The sequence below is a fragment of the Coregonus lavaretus genome (genome assembly GCF_964263955.1).
Source record: "Coregonus lavaretus genome assembly, chromosome: 2".
Taxonomy (NCBI): Eukaryota; Metazoa; Chordata; class Actinopteri; order Salmoniformes; family Salmonidae; genus Coregonus; species Coregonus lavaretus.
Window position 1 is genome coordinate 18,951,017 of NC_139989.1, and position 18,596 is coordinate 18,969,612.

At 44.2% G+C, this 18,596-nt stretch overlaps 1 protein-coding gene across 1 annotated transcript in view; it reads right to left on the reverse strand.

The window, feature by feature from the left end:
- LOC311142807 (very-long-chain (3R)-3-hydroxyacyl-CoA dehydratase 1-like) overlaps window positions 1-17,780 on the reverse strand; it is a gene marked incomplete at its 5' end in the record, with an annotated part of 30,855 nt that extends 13,075 nt beyond the window's left edge. Inside the window, 5 exons of the mRNA XM_084178492.1 lie at window positions 3,821-3,942; window positions 4,221-4,309; window positions 4,403-4,421; window positions 4,845-4,962; window positions 17,662-17,780. Of these exons, the coding sequence (XP_084034618.1) occupies window positions 3,821-3,942; window positions 4,221-4,309; window positions 4,403-4,421; window positions 4,845-4,962; window positions 17,662-17,780 (467 nt within the window). The remainder of the gene's footprint in view (window positions 1-3,820; window positions 3,943-4,220; window positions 4,310-4,402; window positions 4,422-4,844; window positions 4,963-17,661) is intronic.
- Window positions 17,781-18,596: the final 816 nt, after the last annotated feature.

Below are 18,596 nucleotides of genomic sequence, written 5' to 3' on the forward strand. Positions count from 1 at the left end.
ACAATAACAGCTTTACCTACAGTATGAGGAGTTGAATATGAGGAGTTATACAACGGTTGGGTCTAGTCCTTGATGCTGATTTGTTAAAACCGAATTCCAGCCGGTGACTATTCCCCAAGTTACCACCGGCTAAAGCTATGACGTTGAAATGCGTATTTACTGTTCCATCTCATTGCGCAATCCACTGTCCCATCAGCCCAGCCAGGCAATTTAGAAACTTGATCTCCACTGTAAAAAAACCATCTCGACATTATCTCCCCTTGCTTTTGGCTCACATTTGGTTTTCAACAATGGAGATTTGTATAAACCTTGCTGTCTGTCTCTCCGACATTTGCAACATAATTTCAATATTGAAATTCGATCTCCACTGTCCCATTGAGGATTAACAGGTCAGGATGAGATAGATAGCTTCGAAATCCTGAATCAGCATCATTTTTATGGGTATATACAAAGAAATGGCAATAGACAAACAGGTCAAACGAAACGAAATGCAGCTAGTTTGCCATCTTTCCAGCTTCAGTTTGAAGTGATTGTGTTAGCTGTGTAGTTGCCTAGTTCCTCTGAACAGTGATGAGAGCAAACGTGACCGATCGCCTTGACTTGGTCTTATGTAGCAACATTTGAAATTGTGTTTTTTACATTGGATAAAAGCAGAGACACAGAGCTACAAAATGGTATATCATACACTGCATTTGAGGAACAATGGGAAAGTAATTCTGCTTTGAAAGTTAGCCCCACCCATCTCGTTTTGCATTCGGAGCGTTCAGAGCGCACACTGGACGCTCTGGCCGATGAGAAGGGTTGAGCCGAGCGTTCTGACCTCACAACGGCAGTCAAGCACCCAAGCAAACTGGCTAACATTGGCTAGCTTGCTAGCTACTTCCAGAAACAAATGAACACCCCACTGACCATTTTACTCGCCCTAGCAAAGATGGTTAGGCTGTTTTTATGTTATCCAGAGCGTTGGTGACTGTAACTGTGCTGCTGGCAACAATTTAATAATGCTTTTTTTCCAACGTTTACTGACACCGGCCATATTCAACAGGTGTTGAGTGTTCGTAAATTCATCAGTTATTCTGCACTCTGGCGTACTTACGATTGCACCCGAAATGGTCACTTGCATAGTGGAGTCTTTTGTTAAGACATGTAGCTAGCTAGCAAGGTAAACAATGAACCATAATCCCAACTCATGACGTTACTACCATGCATGAATCTGCAGGTAGCTAACCAACCAGGTTCAATGTTAGCTAGCTAACATTAGGCTATAACTAGCAAAGCAAATGGCTCTGAGATACGAATAATAAGATCATACACGTAACGTTAGCAAGCGAGCCAGCTAGCCAGCAGAATTGTATATATTTATTTACCAAGTCAGTTAATAACAAATTCTTATTTACAATGACGGCCTACACCGGCCAAACCCGAATGACACTGGGCCAATTGTGCACCGCCCTATGGGACTCCCAATCACGGCTCCCGAGTAGCGCAGCGGTCTAAGGCACTGCATCTCAGTGCTTGAGGCGTCACTACAGACCCCATGGTTCGATTCCAGACTGTATCACAACCGGCCGTGATTGGGAGTCCCATAGGGCGGCGCACAATTGGCCCAGCGTCATCCGGGTTTGGCCGGTGTAGGCCGTCATTGTAAATAAGAATTTGTTCTTAACTGACTTGCCTAGTTAAATAAAGGTAAAATAAAAAAATTAAAATAAAGTTGTGATACAGCCTGGAATCAAACCAGGGGGTCTGTAGTGATGCCTCAAGCACTGAGATGCAGTGCCTTAGACCACTGCGCCACTCGGGCTATAACTAGCAAAGCAAACGTTAGCTAGCTAACAGTACACTTTAACTTGAAAGGAAACCACTTTCTGTCAAAATTAGAAACGTGTAATATCTGAAAATGTAGCTAGCTAGACTATCTTACCCATATACATCATGGATGGACGCGACTCCCTCATAGTTGCCCTTATTTTGAAGATGTCATCCATCTCCTTAGGTATCATACTCTAATTCCACTGATTTCAAAACTCGGTCCTCCAGAAAATGAAGAGAAACACTTATGCAGTTTACCTACGCAATACATTTTTAAAAAAGCCGCGTTAGACAGGATTACCTACACATACTGACCAGCTCAAATAGACAGAAGCATGCTATATGGCAGACCAATCCGAACTCATCTCTCGGCATATCCAGCCCACTCATTATTTCAGCTAATCATGGCTAGCGGGAAGGTTGGTGTCTTTTTTTGTGGCTAAACCAACTAGGCTCGTAATTTAACAATTTTATTCGTATTTACAGATGGCATACAAGTTTGTTATTAAGGCACATGAAAGTTCACAAATTCCAGCAGGCATTTCTACCAAAAATATTTTGATAAATAAAAAAAGTTTACATTCAAATGGCTCTCCTGTGAAGTAGTGACCCGCGGCATAGGCCTAGTTTCCTGAAACGAGTCATAAATGTTCTATGCCATGTGAAATCGCACATCATTGCCCTTTGTTATGGATGTATCCAAAAATGTCACTAGAAAACAGCTTAAACAAACACAAATGCAGCTACTTTGCTGTTATTCTGGCTGCACTGTTTGACGTGACTATGTTAGCCGTAGTTGGCTAGCTAACAAGCAAGGGATATAAAAAATGTGTCAGCCAGCATAGCAACGGAACATTTAGAAAGAATGACTGGGTTGCATCCATAGAAATAGAAAAAAAGACTTGGGTCGCGTCTCTGGCAACCTAGCCGATAGAATGAACGACCGGCCAGCTTGGGTAGCAACCCTAGATTTGTGACGAGGACTATATCTCATGGCAGGATAAAATAGTATGAATACATTAATCAGAATAAAGTTTAATGAAAATATGGCAGTCATTATTAGAATATGTTGATAACCCGTTGATAACCCGTATAAAAGTGATAATGCCCTCAAAGCCGGTGTTTGGAGGATATATTGGCATAGTTTGCCGGCCCTCGACTTCATCTCGGGCCTAACAACACCCGTGCCAATATATCCTCCAAACACCAGCTTCTTGGGCATTATCACTTAAATACATTACACCCTGCCAATAAATTATTTTATCCTTCATGATATTGAGGATAATGTCATTCTTCTCTTGACCAGGGCCCGTAAGTATCAAGCGTCTCAGAGTAGGAGTGCTGATCTAGGATCAGGTCCCCCCTGTCCATGTAATCTTATGCATTGTGAAAACTGATCCTTAATGAGCATAGAGATGCTTGATACATATGGCCCCAGAATAAATCCCAATCCCTGCACTGATGGTGTCACCACCTTTCCTCCAATCTCTGATCTGTATGCTTATCACTGCCTGATCACCTCCTGTGTAATCCATCAATTACCCACAACCGTCTCCTAGCGCATAAATCAGTGATGATGCCAAAGTACTAAGCGTTAGCGATTAGGTCAGCCAACGTCCATAGAGAATGGCTAACATGGTGCTAATCAATAAACAACACACTCATGCTGATCACATGCTGTATGGTTATGAGCCAGGAGATCCCTTACACAGGCTACTACTGTATTCCCTGTGACATCACAATACTGACGTGAAACCAGTCTGTCTGTAGTGGGAAGTATGCCACGGGAAACACCAATCAAGCCAGTCCAACATTCCAAGAACCGCGACATCACCGCAAACCCTAGCGCTGGTCCAGGGCGTTTGCATGCGGCTTGCTAATGCTGAGAACGCTCAGAATCAGCAATGCGCACGTAAACGCCCTGGACCAGAGCTACCCAAAACCCACCCCCCACCCCCCACCCCATCCCCATCCCCATCCCCAGCCCCAGCCCCAGCCCCATCTCCACCTGGCCCATTTGATGAAGTATGGCAGGTGGTTGAGCAGATTGAATGTATAGAAGGAATATCTGGTAATCTCTGTAAACGTCCACACGAACAAGAAGAGGATTACACTTTCTTCGTTCTGGATCTTCCAACAAAGAACAGGACAAAACAAGGAGGGAGAAGATAGTTAACACTTAAGGGGGTCCATGTTGCACAGTAGGACACTACTACAGTTGGCCTCCGGAGGGGGGGATCAGCTTCCCGTTCCCCAATCCTAAACTTAACCATTATTGGGGAAAATGCTAAACTGATCCAAGATCAGTGTCTCGGGGAAACTTCACCTCACACCAACTCCAAGGCCCCTTACTGTAGATGGTAACCAGGGTTACAAGACACCTCTTTGGTGATAAATGAGATAGTCACCTGTTTGATGCTGTTGGTGATGAACCACACCATGAAGATTCGTGAACATACTTGAACACCGGTCACAATTACAGAGGTCCTCACGATTCCTATAGGACGAGAACCAGGGAATTCAACATTGCCAGAACTAGGAGATCTGGTTATATTCACATTATATGGTTGTTATTCAAGACCATACATACCGATTGCACAATGCACCACCTGAAAGACAAGACAACAACTAAGAATCAGTGACTCGCGGCCTGGGGTGGTCTAGCGGTCTAAGCCGCTGCCTCTAGAGTACATGTATGATATACCGCTGCCAGCATGGGTTAGAATCCGGCCTACTGCACTTTTAGCACTCCTATCTCTATCGCATAATTCATCTCTCTTTATCGCATAAACAAACAAAATACTTTAAAAAAAGAATCAGGTGAATCATCTCTTCTCACTTCTTAGTATTAACCAAGGATCTCAGCATCAAAGTTTAGCATCAAAGTCTTTAAAGCTCACATTAGAAGGATCTTACCAATCATTTCAAAATGTAACTGTTTTATAATCTGTTTTCATGGAATACTTTGAGACGAGTGTGTGTTTATGTGAATGTGGCTACTAGTGAATTATGATGATATTTCAGAAACTCACCTCAATTAATGCAATGGTCTGGAAAAACTTGAGTGTCCTTGCTATACTTTTGTACAGACCCTTGTGTGTGCCTTTCTGGAGGTAGAAGCGCATCATTGCCATAGCCAAAACCAGCCACCTGGAAAATATACAATATTTACAACATCTGAATAACTGTATTTAGCATGAAAGAAGTAAGTGTGCATGAGAAGGACAAATATGACTTAATAGATACACTATATATATACAAAGTTATGTGGACACATTCACATTCAAATTAGTGGATTCGGCTATTTCAGCCACACCCATTGCTGACATATAAAATCGAGCACACAGCCATGCAATCTCCATAGACAAACATTGGCAGTAGAATGGCATTACTGAAGAGCTCAGTGACTTTCAACGTGGCACCGTTATAGGATGCCACCTTTCCAACAAGTCAGTTCATCAAATTTCTGCCCTGCTAAAGCGGCCTTGTCAACTGTAAGTGCTGTTATTGTGAAGTGGAAACGTCTGGGAGTAACAACGGCTCAGCTGCGAAGTGGTAGGCCACACAAGGTCACAGAACGGGACCGGCGACTGCTGAAGTGCCTAAAAATCGTCTGTCCTCAGTTGCAACACTCACTCCCGAGTTCCAAACTGCCTCTGGAATCAACGTCAGCAAAATAACTGTTTGTCGGGAGCTTCATGAAATGGGTTTCTATGGCCGAGCAGCCGCACACAAGCCTAACATCACCATGCGCAATGCCAAGCGTCGGCTGGAGTGGTGTAAAGCTCGCTGCCATTGGACTCTGAAGCAGTGAAAATGCGTTCTCTGGAGTGATGAATCACGCTTCACCATCTGGCAGTCTGACAGATGAATCTGGGTTTGGCTGATGCCAGGAGAACGCTGCCTGCCCCAATGCATAGTGCCAACTGTAAAGTTTGGTGGAGGAGGAATAATGGTCTGGGGCTGTTTTTCATGGTTCAGGCTCCTTTGTCCCGGTGAAGGGAAATCTTATTGCTACAGCATACAATGACATTCTAGACGATTCTGTGCTTCCAACATTGTGGCAACAGTTTGGGGAAGGCCCTTTCCTGTTTCAGCATGGCAATGCCCCCGTGCACAAAGCGAGGTCCATACAGGAATGGTTTGTTGAGATCGGTGTGGAAGAACTTGACTGGCCTGCACAGAGCCCTGACCTCAAGCCCATCGAACACCTTTGGGATGAATTGGATCGGCGACTGCGAGCCAGGCCTACTCACCCAACATCAGTGCTCGACCTCACTAATGCTCTTGTGGCTGAATGGAAGCAAGTCCCTGCAGCAATGTTCCAACATCTAGTGGAAAGCCTTCCCAGAAGAGTGAAGGCTGTTATAGCATATTAATGCCCATGATGCCCATGATTTTGGAATAAGATGTTCAACGATGTAGTTACCACTTTAGAGTGAGAGCGCAAAAGTTATTGGTTCAATCACTTTGTTTCCATAGTTAGGGTTAGGGTTTTTAGCTTTTTCGGTCTTAACTTTGATGACCTAGCCTACTTTTGTGTGATTGTTGAGCTACAGTGGGGAAAAAAAGTATTTAGTCAGCCACCAATTGTGCAAGATGAGAGAGGCCTGTAATTTTCATCATAGGTACACATCAACTATGACAGACAAAATGAGAAAAAAAAATCCAGAAAATCACATTGTAGGATTTTTAATGAATTTATTTGCAAATTATGGTGGAAAATAAGTATTTGGTCAATAACAAAAGTTTCTCAATACTTTGTTATATACCCTTTGTTGGCAATGACAAAGGTCAAACGTTTTCTGTAAGTCTTCACAAGGTTTTCACACACTGTTGCTGGTATTTTGGCCCATTCCTCCATGCAGATCTCCTCTAGAGCAGTGATGTTTTGGGGCTGTCGCTGGGCAACACGGACTTTCAACTCCCTCCAAAGATTTTCTATGGGGTTGAGATCTGGAGACTGGCTAGGCCACTCCAGGACCTTGAAATGCTTCTTACGAAGCCACTCCTTCGTTGCTCAGGCGGTGTGTTTGGGATCAATGTCATGCTGAAAGACCCAGCCACATTTCATCTTCAATGCCCTTGCTGATGGAAGGAGGTTTTCACTCAAAATCTCACGATACATGGCCCCATTCATTCTTTCCTTTACACGGATCAGTCGTCCTGGTCCCTTTGCAGAAAAACAGCCCCAAAGCATGATGTTTCCACCCCCATGCTTCACAGTAGGTATGGTGTTCTTTGGATGCAACTCAGCATTCTTTGTCCTCCAAACACGACGAGTTGAGTTTTTACCAAAGAGTTCTATTTTGGTTTCATCTAACCATATGACATTCTCCCAATCCTCTTCTGGATCATCCAAATGCACTCTAGCAAACTTCAGACGGGCCTGGACATGTACTGGCTTAAGCAGGGGGACACGTCTGGCACTGCAGGATTTGAGTCCCTGGCGGCGTAGTGTGTTACTGATGGTAGGCTTTGTTACTTTGGTCCCAGCTCTCTGCAGGTCATTCACTAGGTCCCCCACTAGGTGTGGTTCTGGGATTTTTGCTCACCGTTCTTGTGATCATTTTGACCCCACGGGGTGAGATCTTGCTTGGAGCCCCAGATCGAGGGAGATTATCAGTGGTCTTGTATGTCTTCCATTTCCTAATAATTGCTCCCACAGTTGATTTCTTCAAACCAAGCTGCTTACCTATTGCAGATTCAGTCTTCCCAGCCTGGTGCAGGTCTACACTTTTGTTTCTGGTGTCCTTTGACAGCTCTTTGGTCTTGGCCATAGTGGAGTTTGGAGTGTGACTGTTTGAGGTTGTGGACAGGTGTATTTTATACTGATAACAAGTTCAAACAGGTGCCATTAATACAGGTAACGAGTGGAGGACAGAGGAGCCCCTTAAATAAGAAGTTACAGGTCTGTGAGAGCCAGAAATCTTGCTTGTTTGTAGGTGACCAAATACTTATTTTCCACCATAATTTGCAAATAAATTCATTAAAAATCCTCCAATGTGATTTTCTGGAAAAAAAATTCTCATTTTGTCTGTCATAGTTGACGTGTACCTATGATGAAAATTACAGGGCTCTCTCATCTTTTTAAGTGGGAGAACTTGCACAATTGGTGGCTGACTAAATACTTTTTTCCCCCACTGTATGTAGTTTTCCAGTACTATTGTCAGCAAGTAGCATTGACACCAACTAAACTTGTATGCCTCATCACACAGGATGCGTCCCAAATGGTACCCTATTCCCTACATAGTGCACTACTTTTGACCAGGGCTCTAGCCAAAGTAATGCAATATGTAGTGAATAGGGTGCCATTTAGGAAGCACCCACAGCGTGAGTTGGGGAAACGGTGAGGGCCAACTCCATTCTACAGAAGATCTAAGGCCTTGTACACACTGCAGGCCTTAATGCTCAAATCTGTTTTGTTTTTCAAATCCGTTTTGGAATGCTGACTGTCCAAACATCAAGTTACAAGTGATCAAATCAGAGTTGTGTGTGTTCAGACAGCAGACATTTACTGACATGGCTATGCTAGTTGTCATAGTAACGACGAGTGTATGCGCAGTGGTGTAGGCTGATTGGTGGTGGTGCTCGTGCTTTTTATCACTCAGAAGTTATGTAGTAAGCTAAGGTGACAACAATGCCTGCCATGGATGTTTCCCAGTTGCTTTGAATGTTCAAAATCATAGTGTAAGAACACTTGAAAGTTGGATCATATTCTTTGAGGTTTTAAAAAATTAGTCATTTTTGGCTAGCCACAGCAGTCACTTAGCTAGCTAAGTAGCTGTTTAGCGTTCTAGCACATTCGTTTGTAAACAATTAACAAACTAGTTAGCTACCACATGTTCTTGTCAAACTGTCAACAGAGTAGCTAGCAAGCAAGAACATATGCCAAATAAAATCTGAAAACCATTTGAGAGCAAATAAATCAGATTTGACCATTCAGTCGCATGGCCAAAAATCAGATTTGTATCCGACTTCAAACCACCTACGAAGGTGGTTTGAAATGTGCCTTGAAATATCCGATTCCATGTGTATTTTGGCTGTTCAAAAAATAAATAACAGATTTGAATCAGATTTGAGTTTATTTGCCAATGTGATCAAGACTTAATTGTCTCTAGCCTAGTACTGTACACTAATATATCTATACTGTACATCAGTCATTACAGCACAGCTATATGCCAGACAGAATGTAAACACAGAATGCTTGGAAAAGCTGTTCAGCTTGTAATCTCTGAACTAGCAGCAACCCTGCTACTGCAAAAAATACATTCAGAAGGAACTGAAGATTAATATACAGTACCGGTCAAAAGTTTGGACACACCTACTCATTCAAGGGATTTTCTTAATTTTGTACTATTTTCTACATTGTAGAATAGTAGTGAAGACATCAAAACTATGAAATAACACATATGGAATCATGTAGAAACCAAAAAAGTGTTCAACAAATCAAAATATATTTTATATTTGAGTTTCTTCAAAGTAGCCACCCTTTGCCTTGATGACAGCTTTGGATACTCTTGGCATTCTCTCAACCAGCTTCATGAGGTAGTCACCTGGAATGCATTTCGATTAATAGGTGTGCCTTGTTAAAAGTTAATTTCTGGAATTTCTTTCCCTCTTAATGCGTTTGAGCCAATCAGTTGTGATGTGACAAGGTAGGGGTGGCATACAGAAGATAGCCCTATTTGGTCAAATACCAAGTCCATATTATGGCAAGAACAGCTCAAATAAGCAACGAGAAATGACAGTCCATCATTACTTTAAGACATGAAGGTCAGTCAATCCGGAACATTTCAAGAATTTGTGCAGTCGCAAAAACCATCAAGAAGCTATGAAGAAACTGGCTCTCATGAGGACCGCCAGAGGAAAGGAAGACCCAGAGTTACCTCTGCTGCAGAGGATAAGTTCATTAGAGTTACCAGCCTCAGAAATTGCAGCCCAAATAAATGCTTCACAGAGTTCAAGTAACAGACACATCTCAACATCAACTGTTCAGAGGAGACTGCGTGAATAAGGCCTTCATGTTCGAATTGCTGCAAAGAAACCACTACTAAAGGACACCAATAATAAGAAGAGACTTGCTTGGGCCAAGAAACACGAGCAATGGACATTAAACTGGTAGAAATCTGTCCTTTGGTCTGGAGTCCAAATTGGAGATTTTTGGTTCCAACCGCCGTGTCTTTGTGAGACGCAGTGTAGGTGAACGGATGATCTCCGCATGTGTAGTTCCCACCTTGAAGCATGGAGGAGAAGGTGTGATGGTGTGGGGGTGCTTTGCTGGTGACACTGTCTGTGATTTATTTAGAATTCAAGGCACACTTAACCAGCATGGCTACCACAGCATTCTGTAGCGATACGCCATCCCATCTGATTTGGGCTTAGTGGGACTATCATTTGTTTTTCAACAGGACAATGACCCAACACACCTCCAGGCTGTGTAAGGGCTATTTTACCAAGAAGGAGAGTGATGGAGTGCTGCATCAGATGACCTGGCCTCCACAATCACCCGACCTCTAACCAACTGAGATGGTTTGGGATGAGTTGGACCTCAGAGTGAAGGAAAAGCAGCCAACAAGTGCTCAGCATATGTGGGAACTCCTTCAAGACTGTAGGAAAAGCATTCCAGGTGAAGCTGGTTGAGATAATGCCAAGAGTGTGCAAAGCTGTCATCAAGGCAAAGGGTGGCTACTTCAAAGAATCTAAAATATAAAATATGTTTTGATTTGTTTAACACTTTTTTGGTTACTACATGATTCCATATGTTTTATTTCATAGTTTTGATGTCTTCACTGTTATTCCTCAAGGTAGAAAATAGTAAAAATAAAGAAAAACCCTTGAATGAATAGGTGTGCCCAAACTTTTGACTGGTACTTTATATGTGAATAATGAAGGAACATTTTTCAAGGAAATCACTGAACAATCTGGTGCAGACACCATTTGTATCTACAATGAAGTATTTTGTAATATAATATGTAGAGCAGTATACTTAATACAATGTGATCTTTATTGGTCCATTACAAACAGGATACAACACAAATGTGTACATTTTTGCTGTCACAGTAATAACACCAATAGGACCTTGTGACCTTTCTGAATAATTATGTTTGAATCAAAATACATGTTTTAGTATTTATACTGAACAAAAATATAAACGCAACATGTAAAGTGTTGGTCCCATGTTTCATGAGCTGAAATAAAAGATCCCAGAAATGTTCAATACGCACAAAAAGCGTATTTCTCTCAAATTTTGTGCACAAATTTGTTTACATCCCTGTTAGTGAAAATGTATATATTTGCCAAGATAATCCATCCACCTAACAGGTGTGGCATATCAAATTAGCTGATTAAACAGCATGATCATTACACAGGTGCACCTTGTGCTAGGGACAATAAAAGGCCACTCTAAAATGTGTTGTTGTGTCACACAACACAATGCCACAAATGTCTCAAGTTTTTAGGGAGCGTGCAACTGGCATGCTGACTGCAGGAATGTCCATCAGAGCTGTTGCCAGATAATTTTATGTTAATTTCTTTACCATAAGCAGTCTCCAACATCGTTTTAGATAATTTGGCAGTACATCCAACTGGCCTCACAACCACAGACCACGTATATGGCGTTGTGTGAGAGAGCGGTTTGCTGATGTCAACATTGTGAACAGAGTGCCCCATTGTGGCAGTGGGGTTATGGTATGGGCAGGCATAAGCTACGGACAACGAACACAATTGCATTTTATCGATGGCAATTTGAATGCTGTGAGATACCGTGACGAGATCCTGAGGCCCATTGTAGTGCCATTCATCCGCCGCCATCACCTCATGTTTCAGCATGATAATGCACGGCCCCATGTCACAAGGATCTGTACACAATTCCTGGAACCTGAAAATGTCCCAGTTCTTCCATGGCCTGCATACTCACCAGACATGTCACCCATTGAGCATGTTTGGGATGCTCTGGATCGATATGTATGACAGCGTGTTCCAGTTTCCGCCAATATCCAGCAACTTCACACAGCCATTGAAGAGGAGTGGGACAACATTCCACAGGCCACAATCAACAGCCTGATCAACTCTATGCGAATGAGATGTGTTGTGTTGCATGAGGCAAATGGTGGTCACACCAGATAATGACTGGTTTTCTGATCCAAGCCCCTACCTTTTTTTTAAGGTATCTGTGCCCAACAGATGCATATCTGTATTCCCAGTCATGTGAAATCCATTGATTAGGACCTATTATATTTATTTCAATTGACTGATTTGCTTATACAGTATGAACTGTAACTCAGTCAAATCTTTGAAATTGTTGCATGTTGCATTTATATTTTTGTTCAGTGTAATTGCAGGTCCGTTTTGAGGACCATTTAAAGCTAATTATCCGTGGCTTTAGTCATGGGTAACGATCAGGGTAAACAGAGGTGTGAGAGTTCTTGTACAGAGTTTACACAGAAGACCATGGGTTGTATGTATCAAGCATCTCAGAGTAAGAGTGCTGATCTAGGATCAGGTCCTCCCTGTCCATGTAATCTTATATTATTGTGATCTAAAGGGCAAAACTGATCCTAAATCAGCACTCCTACTCTGAGACGCTTGATAAATACGGCCCCTGGTTGAGCACTACAGAGGAAACAGACTGTGCTCCCTTTACATTCACTAGGCTACTAGGTCAGCAGTGTGATGGATCTCTGTGAAGGTGTGTTGTCTCGATATACAGTTGTTCTTTTCCTCTAAAATATGTAACTTTACAAATATGCTTGTCATAGGATCACAAACACAGTATTAGCAATGAGGGAGGCCAAATTACATCATTTTCTCAACCGTATTCACTATTCCACTAAAGGCCTTTGCAGACTGTACGTCGGATTCAGTCTTTTACGATTATCACGTCACACTGTGTGAGGTTACCAAATTAAAAGCTTGATATCAATCTGGCCAGATTGTACGATTCATTTGAGTTCTGTAATCACATTCTGCGATTAGCTTGCGAGGCTACGTCAACCGCTACAGACACCCTGGTTCGATTCCAGGCTGTACCACAACCGGCCGTGATTGGGAGTCCCATAGGGCGGCGCACAATTGGCCCAGCGTCGTCCAGGTTTGGCCGGTGTAGGCCGTCATTGTAAATAAGAATTTGTTCTTAACTGACTTGCCTAGTTAAATAAAGGTTAAATAAATAAATAAATAAAAAACTGCAGCGGTGTATTTGATCTGCGCACGCGCCAGCACCAGCAGCACAAGCCTCACTCTATGCTTATGCACAAGTGAAGTGAGTTCAGAAAACCTTAAAATATGCATCTTATAAATAGTTTTCACATACAAACTTTATATATCCGAACTCAGAAGCAAATAGGCTTCCCCAAAATAACATGGCCGCTGTAGTAGAACGTTTATTTTGATTGCATTTATCAAAATCCCATCAGGTAGCCTGATTTCAGATGTCTCATGTAGGCTAAACAAGATTATTAGGGAAATCGTTCTTCTTGCACAGCATCTAAACGTTTAAATCAAACTATTATATTAATCTGACTATTCACAATAATCGTATTGTGTGCATACTCAATGCCGGCCTTGTTCCTATTGGTCAGTCACCGGGATTGGCTCGTAACACCAGTCACTGTCACGCCCTGACTCAGGGGACTTATATGTTGAGTCAGGGTGTGTAGATTCTATGTTGTGTAGTTCTATGTATAGGTTCTAGTATGTGTATTTCTATGTTGGCCGGTGTGGTTCCCAATCAGAGGCAGCTGTCGCTCGTTGTCTCTGATTGGGTACCATACTTAGGCAGCCTATTGGCACTGTTTGGTTGTGGGATCTTGTTCCGTGTGAGGTTTGTTGTGTGTTACCTTGGACGTCACGTTTCGTTGGTTTATTGTTTTGTCGTTATTTATTCGTTAAAATAAACATGTATGCATATCACGCTGCGCCTTGGTCCGTCCCGTCTATGAACGAACGTGACAGAAGATCCCACCAAACGAGGACCAAGCAGCGTGCCCAGGCGGAGAGAGTAGCCATGTCACAGGTGGGCAATTGGTGGTCATGGGAGGAGATATTTTTGGGAAAAGGACCCTGGGCGAAGAAGGAAGCCCAGGCAGGAGAGGAGCAACGGCAACACGGAAGCCGGCCGAGGAGGATGCCCGAGAAGCAGCCCCAATAATTTTTTTGGGGGGGGCTAAAGGGGTGGTCGGGGAGCAAGAGAGAAGAGCCCCGACCACTGCACCCGGTTGGTTTTCAGATTGGGTCCCTACAACCATGGGAAGAGGAGTGGGAACAGTATTATACTGAGGAGTCGGAGGATGACGACGACGACGAGTTTCTGTTCCCTAACTCGTGGGGGCTCCCGGAGGAGTCCTCACGGGAAGAGGAGTGCCGCCGACGGAGACCCGAGAGGCAACCCCAATAACATTTTTTTTGGGGGGGGGGCACACGGGGTGGATGACGAGGCAGCAGGAGGCCGTGGAAGGGCGAATCTGCAGGTTAGGAGAGGAGGCCACCATGTTACGGGTGCTATTGGTTCAGAGGGAGCAGGAGTTATTCGGTCAGAGGGAGGCGCTACAGGAGGCTAAAAGGGAGAAGGAAAGTGTAGAGGCATGGCGAGAGGAGCTGGTTAGGCAGCAGAAGGAGCGGGGGTTAATAAAGGAACACAGTCCCGCTCCTCGCACCAAGCAAGTGGTGCGTGTCGCCAGTCCGTTCCGGCCCGTTCCTGCTCCCCGCACTAAGCCAGTGGTGCGCGTCGCCAGCCCGGCCTGTTCCCGCTCCTCGCACCAAGCCAGTGGTGCGCGTCGCCAGCCCGGCCCGGCCTGTTCCCGCTCCTCGCACCAAGACAGTGGTGCGCGTCGCCAGCCCGGCCCGGCCTGTTCCCGCTCCTCGCACCAAGACAGTGGTGCGCGTCGCCAGCCCGGCCCGGCCTGTTCCCGCTCCTCGCACCAAGCCAGTGGTGCACGTCGCCAGCCCGGCCCGGCCTGTTCCTGCTCCTCGCACCAGACCAGTGGTGCGTTTGTCCAGTCCGGCACGGCCCGTGCCCGTTCCACCGGTGCCTGGTCCGGCACCGGTCAGCCGTTCCATTCCGGAGCCAGAGCAGTCCGCTCCACCGGTGCCTGATCCCGCTCCGGTCAGCGGCTCCACTCCGGAGCCAGAGAAGTCAGCTCCACCGGTGCCTGATCCAGCTCCGGTCAGCGGCTCCACTCCGGAGCCAAAGTAGTCCGCTCCACCGGTGCCTAGTCCGGCTCCGGTCAGCGGCTCCAGTCCAGACCATGACGTCAGCCCCTCTCCAGGTTCGGGGTCTCCCACACCAGGGTCCAGACAGGGCCTGGTGTATTGTGGGAGGAAGGAGAGGGGAAGCAGCGGCTCCAGACCAGACCAGGGGCGCAACAGGGAGGCGGAGAGTAAGTGGTTGTCACGCCCGGAGCCGGATCCGCCTCCGAGGCGGAATGCCCACCCGGCCCCTACACTGTTATGTTTATGTTGTGCGGTCGGAGTCCGCACCTTTGGGGGGGGTACTGTCACGCCCTGACTCAGGGGACTCTTATATGTTGAGTCAGGGTGTGTAGATTCTATGTTGTGTAGTTCTATGTATAGGTTCTAGTATGTGTATTTCTATGTTGGCCGGTGTGGTTCCCAATCAGAGGCAGCTGTCGCTCGTTGTCTCTGATTGGGTACCATACTTAGGCAGCCTATTGGCACTGTTTGGTTGTGGGATCTTGTTCCGTGTGAGGTTTGTTGTGTGTTACCTTGGACGTCACGTTTCGTTGGTTTATTGTTTTGTCGTTGTTTATTCGTTAAAATAAACATGTATGCATATCACGCTGCGCCTTGGTCCATCCCGTCTATGAACGAACGTGACAGTCACACTACATGATAAAGGCAAAAAAAATCTGACACTGCCAGAACTTTGTTGGAGCCTTTGTCAGTTCTTAATCGGCAGACCTAGACCGTCACACTGAATGAGCGAAGACGTCCGACAATCGTTTACGACATAAGAATTTGCCCACAGCGTGGACATTTTGTCTTGGACTGCAAAATCGTGGCATTAGACGGCTAAAATCGCAGTCTGCAAAGGCCTTAAATTTAGATCACTTTTTTAATGTCACATTTTGACATCCCTCATTTAGATCACTGAAAAATAGCTCAAAGAAACTGGTAACAGATGGGTGGGAGGTAACACAATGGGTGCGTCTGTAAGAACCCAAGGTGAGAGGAGGGTAGCTGCAGGAACCTGTAAATGTGTGTGACTGGTAATTGGTGGAGAGTGAGTGTGAATTTTCCACAATCACACTTGGTCCCTAGATTCGGTATTCATGAGTAAATGGGCTCATAGTAGGATTAGTCCCAGGACATTACACCGACATCATCTAAATCCGCCGAGGTGTCAAGTGCCCATGTAAATCTCCACCGTTTATGTGACGTTTCAGAGTGTACCTTGAAATTAAATCAAACTTTGTCAGGGATTAGTGAGAGATACACTACTGCCGCCGCCTGTTATAAAGGAATGTACTTTTGTTAAACCAGATAGACCTGATACTGTTGTAGCTACTGTTGTAGCCTAATGGCTATTGTTCACTGTTTGACCTCAGGTGCTAGGTCGATCGGTCAGGTGCTCAAGCTGTGCAACAAGTGTTTGCTGTGCAACAAGTGTATTATCTGTTTGAAGCCACAATCTGTTTGAAAAATATACATAATTTAGGGTCTACTGAATACAACCCCTTCAGTTTATTACCTGGAAGTATTACTATTGTATTGCAAATATATGATCTCTGTCTCAGCACAATAATTCATTAGGGTTTATTTGATACTAATTACATTAACAGGGTTTAGGACTTGCAAAACTGTTATGTTACTAACAGTTACTATCATATAAAGATTATTGGATAATATAGGTGTAGGTTAGTGCTAACATATGGAGAGAAGGGACAAATGTACACACATGATTTCAAATGTCAATGAATAGTTTGATTGCAATAGTCACTATTTTGACTGTTTGAATCAACATAGGTATCTGTTTACTCTGATCATGTACAGGGGCTTATAACCACCTCAATGCGCATGTCTCTTGGACTCGACAACTGAACCTAGTTTTCACACCTTCATGTAATACTAAAATATCCATTATGTGAGTAGCAGACGATGAATGAATGGGAGCTACAATGAGTGTAAGTGGAGATAACATGGATCCAACACCTCCATGAATGCGCATTTTAAGCATATCTCCAAAAAGTGCCATTCTCCATTAAAGTGACCAATGAAAATGAACGTAAGACACTATCAACAACTTAATAAATCATTGAAAACTTGACAACTATTAAAGTAAGTTCATTTTGTGTGTTCATTACAAGGACTATACGAACACTAACTGAAATAATTGTGTCATCGCGCCCGCGCGCTTTGTAGCGCATAAACTTCCAGTTATTCAAATCTGCTTATTGGGCATTTCACTCGCCCAGACCGAAGCTCCAGTGTCAGCGCGCCGTCTATACTTATCACTGCAACTGTCGAGGTAGTGCTGGTCATGACGCTAACACAGTGTAATCAACCGTATTTGGAAAGGCTGAACCCGCGCCGGGGGCCGCACTTCCACCACCGTTATTTTCACAAAAAATATAGACAATTCTCAAATAATCGATATGAGTACTTGGACACACTTTCTATCAAGTCCCTTACTTTTATTTTGCTCACTGTTCAAACTTTATGGCCGCTGTCTGTCACTAAATTCGGAAACAGAATGGGCACTTGCGATGTCAGAGACACCACGGACCTATAAACAGCCACACGCGCTTGCTCACAGCGCTCTGGTGCATAACGAAGTTTTAATGGGGTGGCTACTTCAAAATCAGCGATAGGGCAGAATAATCCACATACCCGGCCGTCATGGCGATGTTGTAAAATGTAAGCCATGCGACAGCGATGGCACTTTTCGTCCTCTTCTTGTTGTTGTTTTCCTTCTCTTCAACCGAGCCGTCCTCCTCCGTTGACACCATGGTACCAGGGACAGAGTGGGAATGTCAGAAACGGTGCGCACGCGCAGCTGGGACTGGGAGCAGCAGGGTCATGCATCCATGTATCCACGACACCCATCTCGCGGGACTACTGCTGCAGCAAGTGCGTGTGGTGTCAAGTCCCTAAGAAAAGTCCCACTGTCGATGAGTCAGTCAATCAAACATTTGACCCAGTAGTGACACTACCAGTAGGCCTTCATTAAGACAATTTAATGTAACTGTTCATTAATTCTTGACTACATTCGTTTGAAAAGATAATTACATAATTATTACTGAACATAAAAGTAGTTTTGTAGCTTGATGAACAGTTTAGGCCTACATTGATAACAAGAAGTTTGATGTCATCCTAATCCTCTGTGCCATTAATATTAGCCTTCTCTAATCTATAAATACCAATCCATTTAAATAGCTTCAGCTTGTTTTAAGTGTGGATAAATAGATAGACAATTCGGCGTTCAACTTCAACATTTTTAATGCTTCAACATCATGAACCCAAATGGTCTCCACTCTATGTTGAATTTTCATTCAGATCTCTTCCCAATCTCTCTGATCTGTTTCAGATTTACAGTATTGTACTGCCCTCTGCCTTCAGGGGCTGGAAGGAGATTTGGGGAGAATCTCAATTGCATCCTCCATGCGTCCTCTCTCCTTTATCCTCGCCTCCTTCTCAAAACCCATTGGCGGAGAAGGTTCGAGGGGCGTGACCTCTGGCTTTCTCATCCAATGGGTTTTGAGGAGGCGAGGAGAGAGGAGGCAAAGTTTTTGAAATTGAGATTCTCCCTTGGTATGATCAGGGTT